The sequence below is a fragment of the Rhodnius prolixus genome, unplaced genomic scaffold (genome assembly GCF_049639745.1).
Source record: "Rhodnius prolixus isolate KJV_2025 unplaced genomic scaffold, Rpr scaffold_3, whole genome shotgun sequence".
NCBI classification, from domain to species: domain Eukaryota; kingdom Metazoa; phylum Arthropoda; class Insecta; order Hemiptera; family Reduviidae; genus Rhodnius; species Rhodnius prolixus.
In genome coordinates, this window is record NW_027411603.1 from 54675207 (window position 1) to 54701402 (window position 26196).

General features: G+C 37.1%; 1 protein-coding gene across 4 annotated transcripts in view; it reads left to right on the forward strand.

Annotated features, from left to right (window-relative positions):
• The first annotated feature begins 1160 nt into the window (after window positions 1–1160).
• The window catches only part of LOC141453639 (forkhead box protein J1-B-like), a 55677-nt gene continuing 30641 nt past the window's right edge, over window positions 1161–26196 (forward strand). For 3 of the 4 annotated variants that reach the window (XM_074127095.1, XM_074127094.1, XM_074127098.1), the window contains exons 1-2: window positions 1164–1317; window positions 19682–19815. In XM_074127095.1, coding sequence (XP_073983196.1) covers window positions 19800–19815 — 16 coding nt within the window. In that variant the 5' untranslated portion in view covers window positions 1164–1317; window positions 19682–19799. Of the gene's footprint in view, window positions 1318–19681; window positions 19816–26196 lie in introns of all 4 variants that reach the window. The other variant, XM_074127096.1, reaches the window with a different exon arrangement.

Here is a 26196-nt window from a genome sequence, read left to right on the forward strand (position 1 = left end):
CAACTAGGGTAAAACCAATTGCCGAATCATTTACTGACACGGCGCAGTCACAGTCATTAGAAATAAAGTCAAGGATACTCTTCATAATATTAGATTAGTTTAAAATATGAACCTAAGTATATCCTCGACATCTGAGACCATCCTTTCTGACAGTAAAAAAAAAGAACTAAAACTAGCTTTAAATAATATTTATGATTAAAATTTAACGTGTCTGTATAAAAGTAAATAAGTTCTGAAGCAAAGTTATTTAAAAAAAACTTTTTTAATGAAAAATTACCTATATCTGTTTGATTAAGAAGCTAAACAGCAGTAGCTACTATTTGCAAGCGGAAGCAAGATTACACCCTGACAGAAAACCTTCTACCATGCGCCTTAAGCTCGATGTTTCCTAATCTAGAACAAGTTCTTTTACATTCTCTCACCAGCTTTGATAAACTCTGGCTTCTCCATTACTTTCCAGCCAGTCTGACTATCCTAAAAAATTCTTAATGCACTGAATTGTTCTCCAAATATTTCCAGCTTACTAAACACTAGGACCGCCATCAACTTAACTAGGAGCAACTTTTGTTTGAAAAGAAGTTGTCTGACACCCTCGTAGCAGTTCTCACAACTCATTCTCACAACCAACTGTGTTTACCTCTGATGATAACCAAATAATCAACGGAGTACACTACTCCGTGACAAAAATCTTTTTACCTTGCACCTCAAGCTCGACGTCTCCTAATCTAGAGTAAGCATTTTGCAGAATACCCTCTACATGATGCACTCAAGGAACCTCAAAAAGAATCTAGACGTCAAAAATTTAAGATGATCACAGTACTTCCTACAACTCTGATAAAACTATAAAAGTAAACAAAGTTTCAATCAATATATAAGTATTTTTCGTACTTTTATTATCGTTATTGTTTAATGTTTTAATTAAACAAACAATATTGAAAGGAGGGGAAAACATATTACTCTAAATACAGATGCAGTCTAATCGACTCATGTTTCAACTCTCTCCATGAAACAATTAAAAGTAAATAATTTTTTAGTTTACTTGTGTATAGTGTAAACTAAACACTAATAGCTCAACCTGATATATCCTTGTTGATTGGAGTCTAGCTCATTCTGGCGGTGATTCGCCTAACTAGCGCGCTACCACAGAGAATGTCCTGATTACAGTGCTAGGGCAGTCTTTCTGCGGTCGACCGTCTGTCTAGTCGTCAAAAGTGTCTTTGTTATGTGCCTGCCTGCGCTGTTCAAGCAAGAAATAAGTTTCGTTCGACTAAATATCACCACCCGCTTCAAACAGAACGACATCTCCATAATTACCAGGTAAATCTCCCCGAATAAGTTGCAAATTTTTATGCACTTTCTCTTCTCAACAAATCTCCCCTCTCTTGGCATTACTTGAAATGGCAGGTTAAAAATAAAAATCAGTTTAAAGAAGAATAGTGTAAAGAGAAAATCGCGAACCAATGAATGTCAAATTGAGTAAAATCTGATGTGGTAGACGTATCAAGTGACCCGGTCGTTACTATGGAGACCGGCATTCCCCAGCTCCTACATTTTTCCATGATTTCTTGAGCCCGTAGGTAACCATGACGACATCTCCCTGACGTACTTTCCGCAGAATATCGTCAAGAATGATGGGAAGAACACTGAGGTGTGCAATTTTTATGAACGATGAGGTAATTGAAAATGTGCAGGGAAAAGCGATAAATATAAAATTCATGTTTTCCCAGTGATCTCGTGGCCTGACATTAGCTGCAATGTTCACTTTGTTACTGGTGCCGACTGAGAACAGCAGAAACCATGGCCGGAAGCGAAGCTCATCTAATTTCACTCTTGATTAAATATGTCTGAAATGGAATATATTATGCCCGCCATATTTAGCAAGGCAGGATGAAATAATATTCCCACTACTTTCAATAATATGGTGGACATTGCAAGATTTGTTGACTGAAAATTTTCCAAAAAATATTTCGATTTTTGGTTAATTTAAAAGAATTGGTTATTTTAAGTGGTGACACAGTTGTATTAGCCTTGAACACTTTTATAAAGCAAATATTCGTTTGAGTTTTGTAAAAGAGTTGTTGGCCATGATGCGAGCTCACCGATATTACATCACGCATTCCATCAAATAGTGTGCTCCCTGATTTTAGAACAAGTGTTAGTAATATTGCTAATGTCATATTTTAATACTCATATTTATCTGCACGGCAAATTAAGATAAGAGCCCATCCCAAAGTTTCCTGTGTAACAAAGGAAACATTGACAAAAAAGAATTAATCACAAGTGCGAAGTATCCCCACTGCAGGCAGTTCCAGATATGTCTCTCAAGTGAACTGTTTGGCCTTATTTAGACTGAAAGTCTAATCAGATTTCATTTCATTTCAATAAAATCAGTTATAAACACTCACACGAAATGCTTTCACCAGAATTCTTGCGACTTTAAATAATGCATTTTCTTCTAACTTCGAATTAGTTAAAAAAGTTTGAAAGTCTGTCATAGAACTATCACAATAGTTCCTAAAACCGGACATTTCAGTACAACGATAAACTATAGGAAAGCGACCCCCCTCATAACTGCTGTAAACAACATTTTGCTTTAAAATTAAAGTTGTTCTAAATAAAAATGGGAAATGCATTAAGTGACGTAAAACTTATTCTGGAGGAATTTTCTCTAAACTCGGTAGTTCTAGATTAATGCAGCTCTATTGCGTGCATTTAACATCTATTCTTATTCTTTGGAACCTTTTTCCTAGGAAACTTCATGTAAGTGGGGTGAAATTAATTAAGCCCTGTTCAAATTTAAAGGTAAACTTTTGTGTGCCCCATTTGGACTTAATTGTAACTGAACGAAATAAATTCCACTTTACAAAACTTTTTACTTTAATTTTTTAAAATTTTGCAAAAATGGCTTCTACATTAAAGTTCTTTAGTTCTGCATTCGTAATCACACCTGTAGATCTAAACCATTTTTGAAAAGGAAATTTGATTGCGAGCATTTCCTAGAGAGAGAAAGAGAAATCAGCTCCAATTGGAGCGGTCAGAGTGATTCAACTCCTCAACTTTAGGCCTCAGCCAATAACGACAAACCCACTTTTACGCTCTTTGTACCTTTCGCTTTTATGAAAATCCGCGAAGGCTTTTTGACAGATATTTAATGTCGTTCAAGTTTCTATAATTGATAAGAGTGAGACACTCTTAACTACTCTAGTAGCTGTTTCAAAACTTTAAATTCTCAGTTTCGAAAATTGCAACCAGATTGCACTAGAGGTGATAGGCTACGGCCAACCTAATTTAAACTTACACACGTCCGATTGTTATATTTAATATGATTAGAAGAATGCAGGCACCAGATGATGTGCATGTTACTACAGAGATAAAGGTTGTTAAGCTAAAAGCAGGAACATTCTAAATGAACTGTAGTTTAAGTAATAGCTATATATATTTTTATGCATACTAGAAAGAATATGCATATATTTTTAAGGAGGAAGATTATCAACATCTAAGAATTCATTGGGTACGACTGTATATACTATACGTTTGTTATGGAATAATTAGTATTTACATAAATGTAATGTATCATTACTATGTAAGTGATTAAGTCGGTATTATGAATAGTTTCCGGATGTTATTAATAATAACAGGATGAGAAGAAGTGATTGATTTTTACAAATATCTCAGGAACCTACATTTATCAATAATTCCCGACTTCAACGATAAATTAATAAATTTCCAAACTTTAGGTTTTCGAAGCATGCGAGGGGAAAAAATAAGTAATTTTGTGTCTATACTATCCAGTTTCGCATTTACATCCATCATTAGTTTCATTAGATTGATTAGTTTAGGTTGATAATTCTACTTCCAGTGTTTCTGTCATACGCCACACTTGTTGACTGGGGTGGTGTTTAGAAGATTCAGGGAGGAGTTGTCTGTAAGAGCACGATCGTTTCCTTGATTGGAGACGCACTATGTATCACTCAGACTGTCTGTGCGGCAAGGAGCTATTGTTAGATGACACCTTCTTATTTATAACCTGTTCTTAAGTTATTCTCAGAAACATCCGGTCTCATCATATAAATCACATGTCGCTCTGGAATCTTAGAATAATGTAAAAAGCACTTTACACGGCCAGTTAGGCTGAATGTCAGTCTGATTGATATTGTAATATGTGTTAGGTACGGTGAACGAGGCTGACAAATTTCTAGACATTTTGAAATCGAGTTTCAATCACGCCGTGAAGAGGAAAGTCATTGAAAGATCATATGAAGCCTCATATCAGTCTTGGCGTTAGTCTAATAGAGTAGCCATGCAAAGCTAAATGAACGGGCAAGCGTTCTGACATCTCTCCGTTGATACCAGCGATAACAGTGCTTGTGCAATGGAACGTTTTATTCAAGCATTTAAGTCATATCTGGAGTTGTGGGTTGTTAAAAATCCCATCATATTGTGATAAACAGATGCACTGCAAGACCTCTTTTAAATTACAAAGAGATTAAACTGACTCGAAAAAAATAGTGGGAGTTGTAGTTACAGTTTTGGCTGAGGCTTACGATTGGATCTGGGGGTCAGATAGCGCGCGCCTTTTCTCCTTCAGGTGGCATTTAAATGCTAAAAATAAAAAATCGCATCCGAAACATTTCTTTCAATATTTTGTTTTCCCCTAATGAACTTCATTCCGCGGTATTGGCATCACATCCTTTATTTTGCCCTCACTTCTTTCTATTTCACATTCTCCAGATTTTCTATTCAAGTAAGCTAAATTGTAACCGCCAGCTCGATCAAGAAGTGTAGCTGGCGCCGAAGAGTGAAGCTTTGCTAGAAATAATTTCACCTAATTTATAAAAATAAACAAACTGAATTCAGTTGTTGTACCCAGAATGTTTAGAGAAAGCGCAGTGAAACGAAACCTTGCTAGTTTACAATCCAATTTAGCTACATGAGATGGCTTCCCACTCCCAGTGCGCGGCAAGTTCCGGCCAAGATTGCGCTTCTCACCCCCAGAATTTGGTCATTAAACTGAATTCGAGTGCAAAAAATTTCTCAAATCACCGAGTAAATAATTTGGAATGGGACATCACACGTCACTCTCATTACAATACTTTGTCTTTTCGTTTTCTTCTTCTTTGAAGTTTGCGAAGAGTAGTTTTCAATATTATGGTAGCTGCCCTTCACAAAATCAATTAAACTCGACTGTCGTCCAGTTTTCCCAGAAAAGCAAAAAAAATTAATCCAGAATAGTGCAGTTTAACCAAGAATTTAGTGGAGCATACCAATCCCGATGAAGCGTTGATGACATGACGTTGTTACGAAACTGAACCTCTTTAGAGCAGGTCTCTGAGAACCGTTTACTGCTCCGAAGTGATACTTTAAAATGCCCAGCTTTATGTCTGAGGGCCTAAACTTGTTCACAAGTGTAGCTGAAGGGCCGCACGACCCCTTTCACCTAAGTTCTCTTTATGGCTGTTTCTCTCAAGATCATAGCTGCAATCAATTTATTGATGACAAAATAATTTACCAATTAATGGCTGATGTCGGTTATTTCGTAATAGCTGGAATATTGGGCGCTAATGGCCCCAAACAGTCGAAGCGCAAAAAAAAAAGCTGGAATAAAAACTCCAAGTTGTAAATCTGGCGGAAAACACTCAATATTGGGGCTTTCTCTTACTGTTATTCTTACAATTTAGGAATTTCTTTAAAATTGAAATAGTATTCCTCTGAAATCTAGTTAGGAGGGAGCCGTTCCTGGCCTTGTTCATGAATGGATGTGTCAAGTACCTTCAGGCTTTATCCCTTTCCGAACTCAGCTTCCTTATTAAATCCGAAATTCAGATATCAGCACTTACTAAGAATAATTTCTGCAAATTCAAAATTTGTAGCTTTATAATTACTACAGTTGTGCATAAAATACAATGAACAACATTTTTAACCGAGAACCAGCCACTTTCGAAAAGCATGTAAATCTTAAAACGATTTTCTACTAGCTAGAAATTCTAGCATTTCCTTTAAGGTCCGTAGCTATGTATTTAGTAGGACTAGATCAGTTCAGAAGAGTCACATCATAAACAAGCTTAAGTTCGGAATCATTACAAGGAAAGGTTTTGTTTGGAAAAGGTTACATTTTTTGGTAAAAGTCTCAAATAAGTGTAGTGGGTCTACTACATATGAACTAATGATGAAATCGCTATGGAGCAAAATCATTGGGAGAAAGTTTCGAAATTAAAGCAAAAAATCATCAAAATCGCATTCGAAAAGATCCTGACTTTCTTTGACGGTTTGTATTTTAATCACGAATACATCGCTTGAGGTAGTGCGAGAAAGTAGTGTCTTATCGGGTTTTTTTGTTGGTTAAAGGTTTAGTATGAAGAACCGTTCCAGGAAATCAGATTTATAAAGAGTTTATGGGGACTGCTGTACTTGCCTTTAAATGCGCTTTGCTAAGTGAAATGTTGATTTTGATGAGTCTAGTTGGAGTGATGTGATTAACAATGTTGGGTTTGGATGATGGAGTCAGATTGTCGGAACTTGCCAAATTAAATCCAATTTTAGATCATTCCTTAAGTGGCTGCAGAAAGTGATTTACCAGGATCCTATTGCTTTGTTGGTCCGTTCACAGGCGGTATTTGTTCCTGTTAATGCCAAAACACGGCCTGCATTTGCGCTCCTCGCGGCCAATAGGTGCACTAAACATGATGGCCAACAGCTGTACTCAGACAACCTCGTTTTGTTATTACGTAACTGGCAGTAAATAATTTTTATGTATTTTAGTGGGACAAGTACCATTATCTTATCAACACAGGTTCAGTCTCATTCGGTGCTACAAAAATTAGAAGAATACTGTGAACACTACTATGACTTTTTTTCAGCAATTTAACATAACTTTCCTACAATTTTGAAGTGCAGTTGACAAATAATAAACAGCGGATAAAAACATGTGAATTTTCTGAATGGCCCACACTCCGAACGCTTCTCAAAATAATCCCCCCCCCAAAATTACAAGACTTTTGAGTAGTTAGCGTATACAGTTTAAATAAATCATTGCACAGGTTTTCGGAAAAAGTAAGAGAAAAGAAAGATCTATTTGGGAAATCCTAAATTGCGGTTACGATATTTCCTTCAAACTCGGTTGTAGCAACTCACAATAGTTCTCAATAATTTGTCCAAGGGAAAGGGTTATTCATCTCTCCAGCGGCGCTTTGGAACCCCTCTCTCAAAGATTATTTTCCGGGAAAAGGTTTTAATAAAAGTCATGGATACAGTTTGCAATCAATATTCTCCTTTTACGGAAAATCGCGCTTTTATTTCCTTCTTTTGTTTTAATTTATTAATTGTTACCAAATCTATAAACAGTTGGAGCTTCCTGTGATCTTTGGCTTCTGAGTTAGAGTGTTCTCTCTCGCTCACCCACTGAGACCATTTTCTGGAAACTTTTTTCGACTCAAAGAACCTCAAAACGAATATTACGAGATGGAACTCAATATCACAAAGTTGACTCGATCGCAGACTTCTTGTAATGCTGTAAGAAGAGCATAGGAACACTTCCGTGATGCTAAATATCGAGTCGCAACTTCCTGCAATATTCTCTTTACTCACAAACAGGAGCAAAAAACAATTTCTTTATATTCTTGGTGGAATCAAGTTGGAAAATTAGCAATAATTGAGCCCGCAAGGGGGATGAGAATTTATTCCCTGGTCAATAAATATTATTTTTCTTTAATTTAAGACCCGTCTGAGGTCATTGTTACCCGGAGCCTTCTCATTGCACTGCCAGACTCCGGACATTGCACTCGCTTTACAGATAACACTGTCCATCACCCGGTGGCTGGCTATAAGAAGCTCCTAGGAGAAGATTTAAGGGCCGGCAGCTGGATTAGTATTTAAAGTCCCCTCTTGGAAATCCAGTGTTAACTTATTATGAGAAATAGTTCATGCTAGCCACGAGCAAGCTCGGCTCTTAATTGACTATTTTTATTTAACTAAAACGTGTTATTAAAGTACGCTAATAATGTGGCAGATAATTTTGTGGTGGTAGATATGGTAGTTCACTTTCAGTCGTTAATTGGTAGAAATATCCGGTTTGGATATCACTCGGTCTTTTTCAACTTGTTAGTTATGATTGTAAGTAGTAGCGCAACTTCCTTAATTATCAGGGAGCAAAGCAGAATTAAATAACTTACAGTGTCAACATTCGAACTAAAACCAGATGCAGTTTAATTAGTTAATGGTGGACTTTAGCTGTTTAAAATTGTATTCACCTTTAGTTTAATTTTTAATATTAACTTTTGTTGAGTTTTATTTAACAGAATTAAAAGCAGAACCTGACACGAGAAGAGTAGCTTTGCAAAGCACGATTTTAGAACTGTGTCTAAATGCGACTTCTAGCTATTCACGGCGCCGAGGAAGTTCTTCCTCTACTTTCTCATTAAGAGAAATTGTATCATCCATGCAGATTTCAGAATTTCTGATTTCTCGCGATATATCGGTGTAGAGGAGTTTACAACTTAGTCTGTGTTGTTGGAGCTTACTTTGCCGATTTTCTTCATATCTTAAATTTAGGTTACTTATTTAATACATATCAATATAATAATAGGTAAGTGTTTACCTTACTAGGAAATAGCAGTTTAGCACCCTCTCGCTCAAATTGTTTTTAATTAGAACAGGAAGGATCAAGGAAAATACATTAAGATTATATGCACCATTATAGACAATACAAAAAGATCTTTAATTTAAGGAATGTTTCCTGAAAATCAGTGGAGGTTGCTACGATATGTCAATAGATTGTTGTCGCCGACTGACAAATAGCAGAAATTGGAGAAAACGTGGACCATGTCTTGGACTTAGTTAAGATCAGGAGCTGCTGACTTGTGAGGAGAAGTGGCAATATTGTCTCTAATGCGGCAACGTCACTCACCCACACGCGACACCACCTGTGCGTCTAGCAATGTCGTCACCACCTCCATACTCACCACCGGCAATGACGTCACACTCTTCTCTAACTTCTTAGAGCTGGCTGCCCCGCTACTTGCCCAGTCTGCACGTTATCAAGAACATCGCCTAACAAGGACATCGCTGCTCCATTACGATTGCTTCTGGTCGGTTGGCAATCCTCCGCCATCTTGCAAAGAATGTGCAAGTTTTGAAATATATCTGCCCTTTGATTTTGGGCACTCCATCCAGTCACAGAACTTAGTTTTGTCTTTAACAAATATCTTGTGGGTGAACTCAAACATTTCAAGTTCGTCCATACATACCCAGCTTAGTGATATATCCCAGTCAGACAAATGCCAAATATATAGAAAGATAGAAATAGTCTTAACTACGTTCCTCCTTCGTAAGATATTAAGCCTGATATTTGTATTATTAAAACAGTCCGGTAGGACAGTTGTATGAGGGTTGATCGTCAAAACTGTACGAAAAAGCGTAACGTTCAAATACACTCAGCTTTGACAATTTTTTCCTTTTTTACTATAAAAGATCAAATTTTCATGAATGAGGCGTCATTCGATTCGGAATTTTATGTAGATGTGCCTTTTGGGTGTCTCGACGCTGTACATCGAATGGTAGAGGAGTTAGCCCCATGTCTGTGAGGCCCCCACCAAAATTATTATTACTAATAATTCTGTAAATCCTAGCCCGATTTTGATGAAATTAGGCAGGATGAAAGAGATAGAGCTCTTCTAAGTAACATTAAAGAGTCTGCTCTTCCACCTTACTTCCACATTAATAGTTTGTTTATTATAGATTAATAGATATTACAATCAATGTAAATTAAATGGGTGCTACTTGAACCAATATTTTGGTGATGAATATGGCCAGCATAATGGTACGTGAACATCTAATAAATTATAAAAAATATTAATGAAAAGTTGATACAGCAAAATTACTCAAATGATATCAACGAAGTATTAATGAAATGATTGGTACTTACTTAGTGAATGTAAGCAACTCTTTTGGCGTTAAATCAACCCTTATAGTCAACTTTTTAAACTGTAAGTTTTGTTAAGGAGATTAGAACACGAGTAGGCTGTTATGAGCAAAATCTTTATGTGGATCTTGACACGATATTGTGACTTACAGTTAGAGAAAGAGAGTTGGTGGGGGAGGAATCTGAACTAAAAGTTGAACATCCATTATTTCTGAACTAAATCGTAAGGTTGTTGGTCGCTTGTCTTACACATCGAATTTTGTAATCACGTATGAACTTTTTCCAAACAAATTAAATCTTTTCCTGTTTAATTAAAAATGATTCAATTTAAAGAATTTAGCCAGTTGTGGCAAAGTTGAAAAAATAATTGGCGCTATTTTCTGGAAAATGTCAAAAAAGTAAATCATCCATCCATTTCTAATATCAATCCATTTCAGGAAGTTGCTCTTTTTATGGTTATTGTTTAGAAACAGGAAATTCTCCAGAACGTCAGTTTGAAATGCTAGTTTTATTTTAGTGTCACAACTGCAAGTATCACCCTACCAGCGCGTTTAGTGATATCTTTTAGGGTTTTTAGAAATCTGCAATCAAGATCCTTTATGGGCTAGCCCAAGAAACTTTCAAGAGCTTACCTTTCAAACAATTCGGAACACCACATTTTTAAGGAACATAATTAGTTACTAAACGTCTCCATTTTTATCTGTGCAGACATAATTTAGTAAACTGTTATGGAATGGACAGTTTACTAAGAAATCGCGAGTAATTGGTTAATCAACATTGTTTCATTTGATTATAATACTCGTTCAGCTTCTAGTAATTAGTCTCAAAAGTATTTAAGATTCTTAATTCTCTACGAGTACAAAATTAAAAATAGCGGTTGCTTGGTTTAAGTAACTACCTGGCCAGAACAAAGAGAAAATACCTTTCAAATTCTCTTAGCGTACACATCCCACGTTAATTTAGGCCAAAATTCGACTTAACCCCTTTACTACTGGGAAGACAGAACTGTTAACATCTCCTTTTGTTATTAACTTTATCTTCTGCAGGCTCTTCCTCAATCGGGACCTACAGTTGGATCCTACTTGCTTGCCTTTCATACAACTGGCCAAAATCAATTTATTATATTTGATTGCACATACAAAATTTCGTTCCTTTTTTCCCCTAATAATGCTATACAACACATACAACCTAAATCCCACTCTGCTCGAGTTCCTAAAATACCATAATTACTCCAAAATAATCATTCAATACTTTATAAAAATACTCAATGAAAAGAGCCAGCTGGGCTCAATATAAACAATAATGATTTAATTAACATAATTAAATCTGTATTAAATAGTTGATTAATTCATCAGTAGCGATCTCTGAAGATGAGATATATTGCGAGGAAGTTAGTAAAGTAGAAGTTCGGGCGTGCAGCAGAGAGACCAGACCAGGGAAATGAGTGGAGGCTCTCGGAGATGTGACTTGCGGAAATTAAATTTACTGGCAAGTCCCTCGGCTGTAGGATGGTTATTGGCCGTTCTTTGTTCTCCGTTCTTAATAACATAGGCAGTGCAGCTTCTATTAAAGATTTATTAACTGTTGGAATCAATATATACTGCCTTGCAGTCTCTCAGCAATCTGAGGGATACGGGATACTTGTAACACCGTGAGGTATTGCTGGGGAAGTTCCGCCAGATCTGGGGTAGGTTAAGAACATCGCTGCTTCAGCAACTTGGGCGCCAAATTATACTTAAATCGTTCAACGCAAGGCTTGAGAATTCCGCTATGAATAAGTTTCTGTCTCACTCTACATCCGCTGACTAGATGACGTCAAATTTCAACGCCAAACTGATAAATCAATTCCTGAAAATTAATGAAAATCCGAAACCGGTCAGGAATTTAAAAAACTTGGGTGCTACGATCGATAAAATCAGATCAGAAAGTTTTGTGCCTGATCGGAATCACATTTGCTAAATTTATTTGCACTCTGACTTCCGTCGAGCTTTCTATATTTTAGACTGGAAAAAAACTTACAGTTGAATGGACATGCGGGGAGATCTGTGGTATTCCGACCTCGGCGGTTTCATAACGGTCGCATTTCTACTTTGTTACGTAACTCTCGGAAACTCATTGTTTTCAATGTTATCCTTCCCTTGATTAGTTATGAATATTGTTCATTAATTACCTATTGTTGTTTCATAACCAGCTGTTATCAATATTGTTGCGAAAGTGGTTTAACAGAAAAGTGGAAAGGATTTCAGGCCCACCAATGATATTGTAGTATTAGCTCTACAATCCTGTATATTTTTGTTAGATCTCATTATTTGTATTTACACTTTAAACAGAATCATTGATGGTACTTGCTGATTTGTTTATCTTTTGTCGTTTAATCAACCCTTATACTTAACTTTTTAAACTGTAACTTTTTGTTAAGGAGATAGTGTTGTCTTTACTATCCAAATTGAAGGATTTATTATTAATTATCGCCATTAATTTTTTACGGTCAGAAATGAAAATTTCATTTAGAATAAAGTTTATGTCACTAGGAGAGTCATCATTCTTACGATTACCCAGATCAAACATGCTTGTTACGCTTCTGATAGTTAGAAATGAATTAGGGTAAGATTTATGCAGTAAACAGTTTCGTATAGTAAAGCAGGCTTTTAAAGCCTACTGCACTTTATTTACTGTCCAGCAAAGTCAGCTACTACGACAAAGTTTTCAGAAATGATTACCTGGCAGTCTAGCGGAAGTCGATTGGTGACGTCGCTGGACAACTTGTGGATGGCATTCGCTCAAACAATCCTATTTAACAATCCTAAAGAGAATATAAAACCGGTACTTGGAACCACTTCTGTTCTAGTTCATGCTGTCTTCATTAAGATGATTAAAATTGAAGACATAACGAGTATTGTTTGCATGATCGATGCGCGATTACTCTCTAGGCACATGTGCAACGCCCATGAGATGAATTTGGTTTATCTCGAAAATCCAATTTCTCATAAAAGCTACAAGACATATTGTTCGATATGTTCATAGTTTAGAGGGTCATTCTTAGCGCTGTCTAGCATCCAAGGCGCCTCACTGGCAGTCGTATATCTTCGCGGACTGCCCTAATGTACAACACTCAAAACAGGCTTGTAGTAAACCGTTTAATTACGGTTATTATGGTTAAAATCCACTAAATGTTTGTCAGAGTTCCGTATTTTTTAAACACTTAATTTCTATTTAACTTTAAGTTATAAATTCATTTGCAATAGGCTCGAGATAGATTTAGCTGGTTTCATAGCTTAGCTAGGTAGGACTCGCCTAGACCTCTTGGGCTAAATAGTTTAGGCTTGTAAACCTTTTAACAGGTGTATCCTTTATGTGGTACTAGCGCTGACGTTCTCTATATTCCCAAATTGAAAATTCAAAGAAAGAAATCGAAGGAATTGAATTAAAAAGTGATTAATTAGCGAACCTCAATGGCTTAGGTAAGAGAAAGAAGTGGAATTAGAGAAGACTATCTAGTTCTTCATTCAAAGGCGACGATGATCTTATGTGATGATCCTGAATTGAAGTCCAAATCCTTTTTTTCAACTTTACGGAAGATTATCTAACAGGTAAGTCACATTCTGATTCGGAATTCTACCCGATTCGAAATCGAAAGGAAAATATATACATATTCCACATCTTACGTTCCTGATGAAAGAGAACGTTTGATCGGTCTAATTTATTGTTCCTAACGTAAATGCACGTTTTCAGTTTCTTTAAGTTAAAAAAAAAAAATTAATAGGAAACCTAAAAATAAAACTGAATACCGCATGAATGTAATTAGCACTGTCTGTTAGTCTGTGTTTGGAAAATGTTTAATTGAGAAATATGGAGGGGTTGGGAGGGAGTAAGTCCAAATGTAAGTGTTTCATCCGCGAGTTATCGGCTTGTGGATTTGCAGAGAGAGCCAATATACCACCAGAACTCCCTCCAGTAAGCCTGGTAATAACCTTCTCTACTAGCTACTTATGGGCAGCCCAGAGTTACGCAGGTAGGGGAGCATTAAGTAAGTAATCAGACTAAAGCAAGTCTTTCAGCAGCTAGATGCTGAACGAGAGTATGTGCAAAGTGGGGGGTGTCAAGCGTTATGTGGAGCGGGTCGGTCGCCTAGCAACCGGACAGCACCAAACCGTTCTATATGTTGCCAACTTCCCCCTCCATAAATAGCACACACGCACACAGAGTGTCGTTATACACTCACCTTTAGTCCCTTCCTAACATAACATGATTTCACTTTTGAACTGATTTTTTTTTCTTTTTTTTTTTTAATTTAAGGTGCGTCAGTATCTGAGGTCATTAGTGCCCGGAGCTTTCTCAGCGCTCTGCCGGCCTCCGTACAGCGTTCTCTCCAACCGTCAACAAGCATTTCGCTGACCTTCCTCGGATAGTACACACTCTTGTGCAATTTCCAGTCGCCAAATTTTCATATTAGAGGTCATTTGATAACGTGGTTTAAAAGATCCTGTAAAGTTTCTAATTCGAAACTGTGTTTGAATACCATTTCCTATGCAAAGGGAACTGTGTTCCCATTGTGGAATACATTCAGCACATTGCTTCCCCCCACCACTTCTTCAGGAAAGTTTTCAAGCCAGTTGTGCCATCTCGCACAGAGTGCGTGCCAATCTCCTCTCCATCCAACATTTGGCTTTCTATTTTCGGCAATGCCATGCGTGACGGAGTTAGTATTCACTAGAAACATCTACTGTCCCCATTTTAAAGGAATTTAGCGGCAACTTTATTCACAGCTTCTTCATAGTAACATCCATATTTACGGGAGGCCAAGTCGGTCGATCGAGTTAAATTTTTGGAATAAAATCTTTTTTTTTCTTGGGCAAAATGTTTATATAGGTAAATGACAAGATTAGTGGTATGTTTATATAGGTAAGTGACAAGATTAGTGGTTTGTTTATATAGGTAAGTGACAAGATTAGTGGTATGTTTATATAGGTAAATGACAAGATTAGTGGTATGTTTATATAGGTAAGAGACAAGATTAGTGGTATGTTTATACAGGTAAGTGACAAGATTAGTGGTATGTTTAGATAGGTAAGTGACAAGATTAGTGGTATGTTTAGATAGGTAAGTGACAAGATTAGTGGTATGTTTATATAGGTAAGAGACAAGATTAGTGGTATGTTTATATAGGTAAGTGACAAGATTAGTGGTATGTTTAGATAGGTAAGTGACAAGATTAGTGGTATGTTTATATAGGTAAATGACAAGATTAGTGGTATGTTTATATAGGTAAGTGACAAGATTAGTGGTATGTTTATATAGGTAAGTGACAAGATTAGTGGTATGTTTATATAGGTAAGGGGCCGTACTTAAATTACGTAACGAACGCAAGGGGGGAGGGGGGTAAGGCTCGATTGTTACCATTCGTTATGGTTCGGGGGAGGGGTTTTTTTAATGCTTGTACGTAATTTTTCCAATTGAATCTATAATTTTTTGGTCATTAATGGAAAAATACTAACGATATTTTTCGCGCCAAATTCTACTATAGCCAACCTTCATACTAAGTGATAATGTAATTAAATAAGTAATAAATAAAAAATATATGTTTGATTTTAATTAAATACTATGCAATGACGATATTCCATAACAAAAAATTACGTACATTTGGCTAGGGGGGGAGGGGAGGTTGACATTTTGTTACGATCTGTTACATCGGGGGGGGGGAGGGATTAAAAAGCTCTTTAAATTGCGTTACGTAATTTAAGTACGGCCCCTAAGAGACAAGATTAGTGGTATGTTTATATAGGTAAGTGACAAGATTAGTGGTATGTTTATATAGGTAAGTGACAAGATTAGTGGTATGTTTATATAGGTAAGTGACAAGATTAGTGGTATGTTTAGATAGGTAAGTGACAAGATTAGTGGTATGTTTATATAGGTAAATGACAAGATCAGTGGTATGTTTATATAGGTAAGTGACAAGATTAGTGGTATGTTTATATAGGTAAGGGGCCGTACTTAAATTACGTAACGAACGCAAGGGGGGAGGGGGGTAAGGCTCGATTGTTACCATTCGTTATGGTTCGGGGGAGGGTTTTTTTTAATGCTTGAACGTAATTTTTCCAATTGAATCTATAATTTTTTGGTCATTAATGGAAAAATACTAACGATATTTTTCGCGCCAAATTCTACTATAGCCAACCTTCATACTAAGTGATAATGTAATTAAATAAGTAATAAATAAAAAATATATGTTTGATTTTAATTAAATACTATGCAATGACGATATTCCATAACAAAAAATTACGTACATTTGGCTAGGGGGGAGGGGAGGTTGACATTTTGTTACGATCTGTTACATCGGGGGGGGAGGGATTAAAAAGCTCTTTAAATTGCGTTACGTAATTTAAGTACGGCCCCTAAGAGACAAGATTAGTGGTATGTTTATATAGGTAAGTGACAAGATTAGTGGTATGTTTAGATAGGTAAGTGACAAGATTAGTGGTATGTTTATATAGGTAAGAGACAAGATTAGTGGTATGTTTATATAGGTAAGTGACAAGATTAGTGGTATGTTTATATAGGTAAGAGACAAGATTAGTGGTATGTTTATTTAGGTAAGTGACAAGATTAGTGGTATGTTTAGATAGGTAAGTGACAAGATTAGTGGTATGTTAAGATAGGTAAGTGACAAGATTAGTGGTATGTTTAAGATCGTGGACAAAATGGAAAATCCTAGGAAGCTTAAATTGGTATTCCTGTTAAATACGAACACCAATTCCTTTCAGTTTTATTAAAAATTAAAGAATATTTTATTTACTATAGTTTAATAGTAATCGTAAACTGTTGTATGATGGCATTTCAAGTTCATATTGTGTCACAATTATTGCGTTGCTTACAGATTGCACATCTGCAGTGGATCCAATGAATACGAAGCTACTTGTTTTCTGCACTGTACGGCCTCAAAAAATTTCTCTGAGAATTTAATTTTGGTTAATTAGAAATCTGATTTGCTTGGGCGGGTTTACGGCTCTTACAAGACGTGAACGATTAACGTCTCCGAGTTACAGTCGCGTGGGAAATGAAAATTGGTTCATTCTTGAATTATTTGTGTATGGCAGAAATTTTCGAATTTATTTGAAATCCAAAATTGAGGGAATATTTTTTTGTCTCTCTTCATTTATAAAAGTTATGAGGAAAAGTGAAGTAAGATAACCCGGGGCAACCATAGTTGTCCACTTTTCCAAGCTTTATTTACAAGTTGGGCCAATAAGGGGAAAGCAAGCTGGGAAATAATAGTACATATATGTATTAATAAATAGTACATTTTGATCACTGTTCAGTTTATTTGTTAGGCTGGTCACTTCATTCAGAAGTATTCAGTTCCTCAAGGTCCCGCCCGGAACTATTTAGTCACCTTGTTTAGACATCTGTATGGTCCGCAACATTCCGTAAGAGCGAATATTGCCCCTCTAGATCACTAAGATTGCCCCAGCTTGTACCAGAATGGATGATTAAAATGTACAAAGTGAAATAAAGTGATGAGTTAGGAAGGTAAGCGGTCAGAATTTGATATGGACTGGGTGGCGCTGAGTCGGATTGAGCGGGTCGTAGCGAGAAGTGGGTCAGCTCGGCACTCCGGATCGAGCGAGAACGTTGCCATGGCTACCGGCGTCGCTGTATCCATGGCGACCACTCTGCTCCATCCGCCCACCGCAGGCCGTCAGCCAACTTTCGATCAACATCGATTTCTTCAACATTCCTTCCTACTATTATTACTAACCTTTACTGGATCGAACTCCATTTCTATCGATTCTGACCTCTCTGCTAGTTCCAAATTTCGAAAATGAATGTTTACTTAGAATTACCTTGTTCAAACATACCGTAATGATAATAACCTTAAAAAGTCAAGGGCGTTTCACAAAGCCGAGTAGTTGTTCTATAGTACAGGATCAGAACATACCAAATCAGAACATTTTTCTGAAGCAGGCGTATGAAACATCTTCAGAATGAAGCAAATAGAAATTGGAAAGTGATAGAAGTGATGATAATGATAAGAGGATAAACTTAACGGCGCGGTCTGTGCATGAACATGTGTTCGACCGCAGCAACAGAATTTCTATTTAACATTTTTATCGTTAGCCTTGGTTAGGTTAGGTTAGGCTCCAAGGTTGAGCATGCACAAACATGTTATGAAAAACATTGCTTTAATTAGTCTTTTACTTTTTTTTTTTTTTTTGGAATTACGCACTTTGCATTACGCTCTCTGTAAATAAGGAAAGTCAGAAGGTTCTCGAATTCGGCAGCTGCCACTGACATATAGCGATGTGCTTGATGGAAGGTCTGTTCGAAAATCTTCATAAATGGAGAAAGAAGCATCAAGAACACATCATTTGGCCACTTACCGTTCAAATTCCTGACTTAATTAAATATTTGCAGTTTATTAATGCAGTCAGTTTATTCCCTTGTGCTCTCACTATAAGAGCTGGTCATCCACCCATCCTCCTCCTCTATCTAATCAGAAGTCCTTCTACCAACACAGCCTCCTCTGGCTGACGAAATAATTGAGCATATTAATGAAACTTATTTTAGGATGCTTAATCTTCACAACGTTATAATCAATTACAGACCTCAACACCAGGTAGAAACTTTAACTGATCCCTTCTTTAACCCACAAAGTACTTACTGTAAAAAGAAATTTCATTCCTAACTTAGCACAGATTATCGTGTATCAACGTCAACAATAGAATTACCGAACAAAATAAAACATCACCTGGTACAGGTGGCTATGATTTCAAAATTAATAAAACACTTCTAACATCTGTTTAATTCACCTCGTAGAGCTAACCAATCACATAATTATGTCTAAAATTATTGTCATTGCGCAATCAAATGAACAGTTGTCCTTAGTGGCAGTGACCGTCTGACACCAAGCCTGAGTCAGCCGACAGATAATTTTTGCAAAGATCTAACCGGAACTACTTTTTGTGATTTCTTGTTTTTTTGTATGCTCATTGTTCTTGCAAAAACGGACATTCGTCTTAAAAATTGTAAAACCCTATTGTTTAAGTTCGAACTGAAGAGATTTCAAATCGTGTATTTTCGGTGAAATCTTAAAATCCAAAATGTGCTGGATTGTACGGGGAATAAGAGTTAGCGAATATGTTTTAGGTATTGGTGATAATTTTCCATTAATCATGCCGATGTATAATCGATATTTCGATTCGTTACACAATTTCTTCCGCTGATTACAGATTGCTCAGTATCATTGTCTGCACCTGGGTGTGAGCAACTTGGAAATCCCAAGTGATGGATGTATTTTATCTCAGACATTATTTGCTGATTGTGAGGTAATCAAAAAGATAGCGTTGACAACTCTAACCTAATTCCTCATTTATATTGCGGAATCCTGGGCACTAACTAGCAAATCTCTTCGTAATCTATTTAATGTTCCTTGCTGCACTGAACGCAGCTTCGAAGAGAAACTAGAGGCGTGCTTATCTTTAGTTCTTATATCCTTCCATTCTTGGATCAGGTGAGCTAACTCTAGTCACGATGACGGGTGTAAAGGAAATGTGGTCGTTCTCTTCAGAATCGCTGTATCCTGGTCTAGATTTGATCTTCGATTTCTAATTTTTTAGGCTAATGCTGTATGATATTTTTTAGGCTAATGTTGAGGAATGTTCAAAAATAATTTTGAACACATTCACTCGCCACAAATGTACTAAGGTAAAATAATAGATCATGAATTTTAAATTTGTTATTATTGTATAATTTGATCTGTTACAGGTAAGCCCTGCGGTCAGTGATGGTCTGAGAGAATACATGAAAAGGGCACCGCTGCTCCTGCTATGGCGGCCCACTCCACAAGCTTCTCGTGGCCACCAGGACTGATCAGTGTCCATTCATGTCCTCGACCCGAGGTATACCCTCAAATTTCAATAGCAGATCAAATGCTTTAATTCGAAATGTTCATTTTTGTGATTACTACTAACACATACGAGTATTTAGTTTGATGGAAAACTTAGGTGTTTATTTTTTACTTGTGCGAATTCTCTGTGGTTTTGAGCACTCCTATACCGTCTTGATTTTTTTCAAACTTTGGCCTAACCTACTTCCGCCGGTAAATTGGCCCCTCTACCCGTCGGCAGTTGGTAAGCACGATTACTGACAGCATTTCCTCGCAGACAGCAACAAGTGCTGTGAGTGCAAGTGGAGATCAGTACTAATTGTAGTATTGAATATTACCCCTGTATCCACTTGATGGTTTAAGAAAGTTCATTTTAAAACTGAACAAACAACAAACTGCAGAATATGAATCTAAAAATCCGGATACTCTATCTCGTTTCCAAGGAAACTAGGGCTAAAACCGCTTTATTCCCTATGGGCGCTTCACCTCTGCACACCTGTCCAGATAACATTCCTTAGTGAGTCTTCTGTCTATCTCATGCGAAGTCGGCCTCACAGCCTGCTTCCCTCTGCTTTGAACAAGGATGAGTAAGAAAAGGTCACCAGGTCAACCACTTATACCTATACTTATGTGGCGGTCAGAATTTCCATGTCTTCCATTATTCAGAATCAAAACTTCCTGTGTTCAATAGTTAGGATATACCCTTTCTGAGGAACGGCGGATGAAAGTTACCTAAATATAGGGAGATCAAAATGCATCATTGTGCGAGCCAGAATGAGGGTAAAAGTTGTAATTCCGAGAGGATAAGTTCTTGTAGCCTTCGCTGTAAAAAATGATCCAGAACCTAACCTTCAGCTAATAAACTCTAGAAGTGATTTTATAAGAAATGACCTCCAATAATCACTATAACTACACTCTAATTGGTTATTAAATTATCTCACCTTTCTTCAACGAAATCTAAAACAGAACTCGTGCCCTGTTTAGCAGAAATAAGTTTCTTCTAATTCAAAAAATTAATTATTTGGATTTTGTAACTGATCCCCACATTGCACAGGATACCCCAATTCACTGAATTTAGAATGATTGCCATGTTAATGAATTTTGATTAATCCAAATGGATTACCAGTCAGCCTTTGAATAGATTAGTAATTTTAGGCTCCGCGCATGTTGGCAGACATGGTTGTGAGGACAATAGCCCAGTAAGGGAGTGCTACCTCGAACTCACTAGCGGTATCTCACCAGCAACATTCACTAACTTTTTACTCACTAAAATTACAGTTGCACCAACCTGCGCTGAGAGTAGAATTCGACTTACCTTACTTCTGTATCAGGAACTATTGCAATCATTAAAAAAAATCGAGTTGTCACCCACTAAAAGTGCCATGAGCATGAAAACACATCGATTGTTGCCCCTTCCTTGGAAATACTTCAGATAAAGTGCTTGGCAGTATGGGTCGCGGTAAATATTAAGAGTATTGCTACAATTTTGAATTGCAGGAAGGATATTTGCATGCCGATTTCATATCCGAAGTAGAATGTTACATTCGTTCTCAGGCAAACATTCTTCAGTGCGCAGATCTCTGCAGTATGTTTGCTGCGTAAAATTTGCCACTGCTACAATGTTCTGGACAAACCGAGTCTGATTAGGTACGACTCTCGAGATAGCGGAGGCTTAAGTTTGGATGCATTCCTAATGTAAGTTTGCTTTTCTGTCATGCAACCATTACAGTTTGATTTTGGCTGCATTTTCTAAGGTCAGGTAATGAAGACAAAGGATGACCGAAATTTAAGTGCTAACTTGATTGTATAGGAAAGAAAATTAAATTAGCTGTTTATAAAAAAAAAATTATATATTATTGGCAGTTGCAATTGACCGACACGGTAGGGGGTGACCTTGGCGGGAATGTAATGCGCTGTCATGGAGACGTTGTAAACAGTGTGGCGCGTCCTGTAGCCGCGCCCGCCTAACTGGCACACATGCTTCATAGCGCCACAACTGCGGTCAGCTAATTGTGTCATTCATGCTCTATCAATATACTTACTGACCAAATGCCTGTCTATCTTCAGCTCAACAGCATTTTCTTTTAACTTTCTCTTGTAATTAACCTCACATTTGGTTTCCCCTTTCCAGTGTTTACCTAAAATATATCTGAAGATGATTAGTTGTGGAAGCAGGAAAGAACGCAAAGCTGTACTAACATGCGATCTCTCTCTCAGTATTCGCGGATTCGTTTTATTCATGCTGGCCTTAATCCACTTAATGTTCATCAAGTTACCATTATGTCTCTGGTAACTTGCATTACTCTTTACTCCTGATTCCACATCCACATAATACTACTACTGCAACAGCGAATGTTACGATAGAAGCGCAATTTGGCTAGTTTTCCCGGAAATGATTGTTCCTGGAAATGTCCCACCCAAAACTTACTAAGTGTTGCTCCATTGTACATTCATTAATTTACAGCGTTAATATAAACCCAATTTCCAGAAATTTCCCGGAACATTTTTTGATTAAGGATCGGACGCTTCTCTCCAATTATTCCACCTTTCTGACGGACCTGTCGCTTACACATTTAAAAAGAAGAAAATTTGATGCGATCACTTTCAAAAATTCTAAATTAAAAGAAATTTCTTTAACCGGAAATTACATTTAATGGACTAAATTTTTAAAATTTGTTTAAAGATTTTTTCGAAACCTGTCACGGATTTAAGAAACTTAAGTTAAAGTAACCTTCCATACCTTATTGGAAGATATGTGCTGGGAGCTATAAGAAAGAGCTGTTTCAATAGTTCACGTCAACCCTGCTGATTGTAGGCTAGTGCATGTGCCAGCGGCCGAAGGCGCTTGGATCAGACGGTGCATTTAGCAAATTGCAAAGGAGAGACAGTGATTAGTCAGAGTGATGAGTTAGCATGCATTCTTAGTCACAATAGGGTCGGCGCTGCAGCAGCTGTTACCATGACGACCTCACCACTACCAACCTTCTTAAGCCAGCTACCCTTCTGTATTCAGTTTTCAGTTAACCTTAATCCCTCCATTTAAACACTTACTTTAAATGTCTCAGTACTTTATGCTGTAGCAGCAAAACACGTTGCTCTCACTTACTGAGGATCAGGAATTCCGGTATCTTGTTTTCATCGGGTACAGTGACTTTCCAAAAAGTTCTCTCCCTCAGTTGTGATCTAAGAAACTATCTCAGAAAGCGATATGGACTTATCCGCCTCATCCCATACACACAAAATAATTAAAGAAATGCAGTTAGTAAGATTAGAGTAAGTAGTGCAGAGTTGGGGCAGGCCATTCAACCTGTGTGTATTGTAGTGTGGCCAGGTAGCTGCCCCCATTCATGATCCTGCAGACTACAGTTTGAATGCGCTGGAGATTATTTCCGCAGACCAGCCAATCTCTTGCCTCTCGAGCATCTTCCGACCTTGCTCATTTTCAATATAACCTTTTCACCGGAACTAGACGTTCCGATGTCCCGCAAACAAATCTTGCGCATCATTTCTCTTGCTGATATACCCAAGATCTTAAGTTGTTTAGATTGTATGCACTTTATTATTTTATTTATTATACATTTATTTACTTAAAGGAAATACAAATTCTTTTAGGGAAGGCTATGTCTCGTGATCTAAAAGATTGATTTCTAAAAGTGATTTAATAGCACTACGTCATCCTAAACTCGACGTCAGTTTCTGTAAACGTTCAAGGCATTTACTACTAGGAAGGTCGTGAGGCATTTGAAGCAGCATAAGCCAGGAATTCAATTTAAGATGGCAGATCTTGCTTATCTACGGATTGCAGTATTAAGGCACCATGTGTACAGTGATTTAAAAAACCTAATCTGCACTATCTCGATATAGTAGTTTTATCTTGCAGATAAAGTAGTGCATACGACACCACCGAATCACATTTACCTCGCTTGGCGAGGAGCCATTTTTATTTGAAATTTAAACGTTTTTATGAAATATATGATCTACTTACGGAAATCTTTCTGAAATTTAAATTTGTTACTTATAATATAATAATCGCGCTTATCGCAGTAAAAATTTTAAGTTTTACTGTGAAGACTTATTGAATTATTGAAATTGTGAAAAATGAGGCGTTAAGCAGTTCAGTTTGAAAGTACCAAGTTGATAAGAGTGACCTCCACGCCCAACTATCTATGGGTGTCATGGCCGAAGTACTTGTCGCTTCGAAACCTTGAGTGGACATGAGTGGCAGTTACACACCTCTTCCCAAAGACACGACTGAATCCGCGAGCTAAGACCAATGTTGCAACGGAGTCTTTGACTAAGACAAAACTTTCGAGTCGTGACCCACCACAAATAGTCCCGTCAATTAAAAAAAAGAATAGTATTCATCTGTACCCGAGGCGCCTAAATATTAATTTCTGGTTAGAGCGTAATAAAAACACCAATTACTAAACTAGTAAATAATTACATTTGTTTTTCAATTATTTTTTGCAATAAAACCTTGTTTAACATAATGTATGATCCCTATGCGGATCAGAACTGTCAACTTTCGCAACTATTATAGCCATTTTTGGGAAAAGGCCCAAATAAACAGTTTGATCCTGGGCATTTCTCGTGGGTGAAAGCTCCTCAGTGTGGTGATGGCCGATCAGCAGGCTTTGAATCTGTTACTCTCAGCTACCACTAAATACCCACCTCCGATCCACATCGCACTTCCGAACTAGGAGTTTAGTTGATCGAAACCGGAAAAGTAATATCAAATTTCAGAGAAGATTAACCATAAAATCAAGGCCGAAATGGTTAATTAACCAGCCTATTCCAGATGATCAGATAAAATAGTGTACTACTCAACTAACATACTTGCTGCAATTTTACTAAAACGTTGCCAAGTCCTGCATTATAAACCCAACCAAAATGGATGAAATCACATCAAAAACAATACAATAATTACTGACAAGAGCGGAAGATAAAGGTTGTCATAAGAAAAGTTGATGGCAGCGGAGTGACGTGGCGAGGTGATGAGGCAATGGAAAAACACTCCCAGTTCAAGACTCACTGCCGCTACCAATTGGCAAACACACCAACTACTGCCTTCTATCCTATAGCTGGTTTGGCGCTCATATATTTAAATTGAAATAACGAATTTCAGAAATGATAAACCTCACTAATGTAACCCATTCATTACCCAGAACTGGTAATGAATTGACTTGAAAAGTGAAATTAAAATTGGTAGCCCTGCTATAGTAGTGTTGGTAATAAGTAATAAGTTTGGAGAAATATCGGAAGGCAGTGTGACTTCTTTGAGTAAAGATTTTTGATGATTGCCCCGAACTCAAAAATTTATCAACAAAATATGTCTCCTTAATGTTATGGAAGAGGCAGCAATGCACGTTTTACTAAAGCTTTAGAGAAGTTGAGCTCGGTAATTTGAATCTTCTGCGACACTTACATACAAATAGGTGTATCTAAAATACATTTCGGAGATATTACAATTATCTAAAATTGGACAAAACGCACTACTACCCCTAATTTAGAGGGTAGTAGAGTGTACAAAATCAGGCAAGTATTAGACATCAATGCTGAATAAAATGAAAATTGTGTTTACAGAAAGATAAGAGACTGCTGATCGGAGATTTCCCCAGTAATGAAGACCTTGAGGCCGGCACTGCATCCTTGACATATATCTTCACTCTCAACCTGACGATTTTAACCTCCAGACTGAATCCATCGCTACAAAATATTATTATCACTTTCCATTACAAACAAGGAGAGTATGGCGATCGAGTCAGATGGTGTTCTCAGTGGAAACGCTCTTTTGCGATCAGCTGAAAATGTCTGGGTGAGATCATTCTATCTCAAAAATGGAAAATTGCCAGACGCTCAAACTTTGCATTTCATTTTATGACCCCCCTTAGAACAGGATGGAATCTTTACGGCCCAGCTCGCTTATCACTTGGAATTCAAGGATTTTACTCTTTTTTAAAGATTTCCTCCAAAATTAAAACTGGACCTCAAAACGGATATTCCGGACGAAAATTAATTTTAAAAATTTGTGAAGATCACAATATTTGGCTTCCCTAGCCAGAGAAAGTAAGAAATTTCCTCTTTAAAGCAGCTGCAAAAAGTTTGGTTCTTTCACTGACAAAATCATGATTCTATTTTTTGTCTTTAATTTTTTAAAAAAGTGCGTTTTTTATTTTTTTAACAACAATGAAACTTGCCTACACTTGTTAGATTGGCAAAAATCGGTTATTGTGTTAACTATTGAAAGATTGGATTGTATATGCCAATATGGTAAATCGTTCTTAGACAACGCACATATAATAATCTCAGGAAGGGAAGAGATTAGCTATGCGGTTAGCGAATAGGATTCCCACGAGAAGGTCACGAGTTCGAATCCAGCGGCTGGCCATTAGAT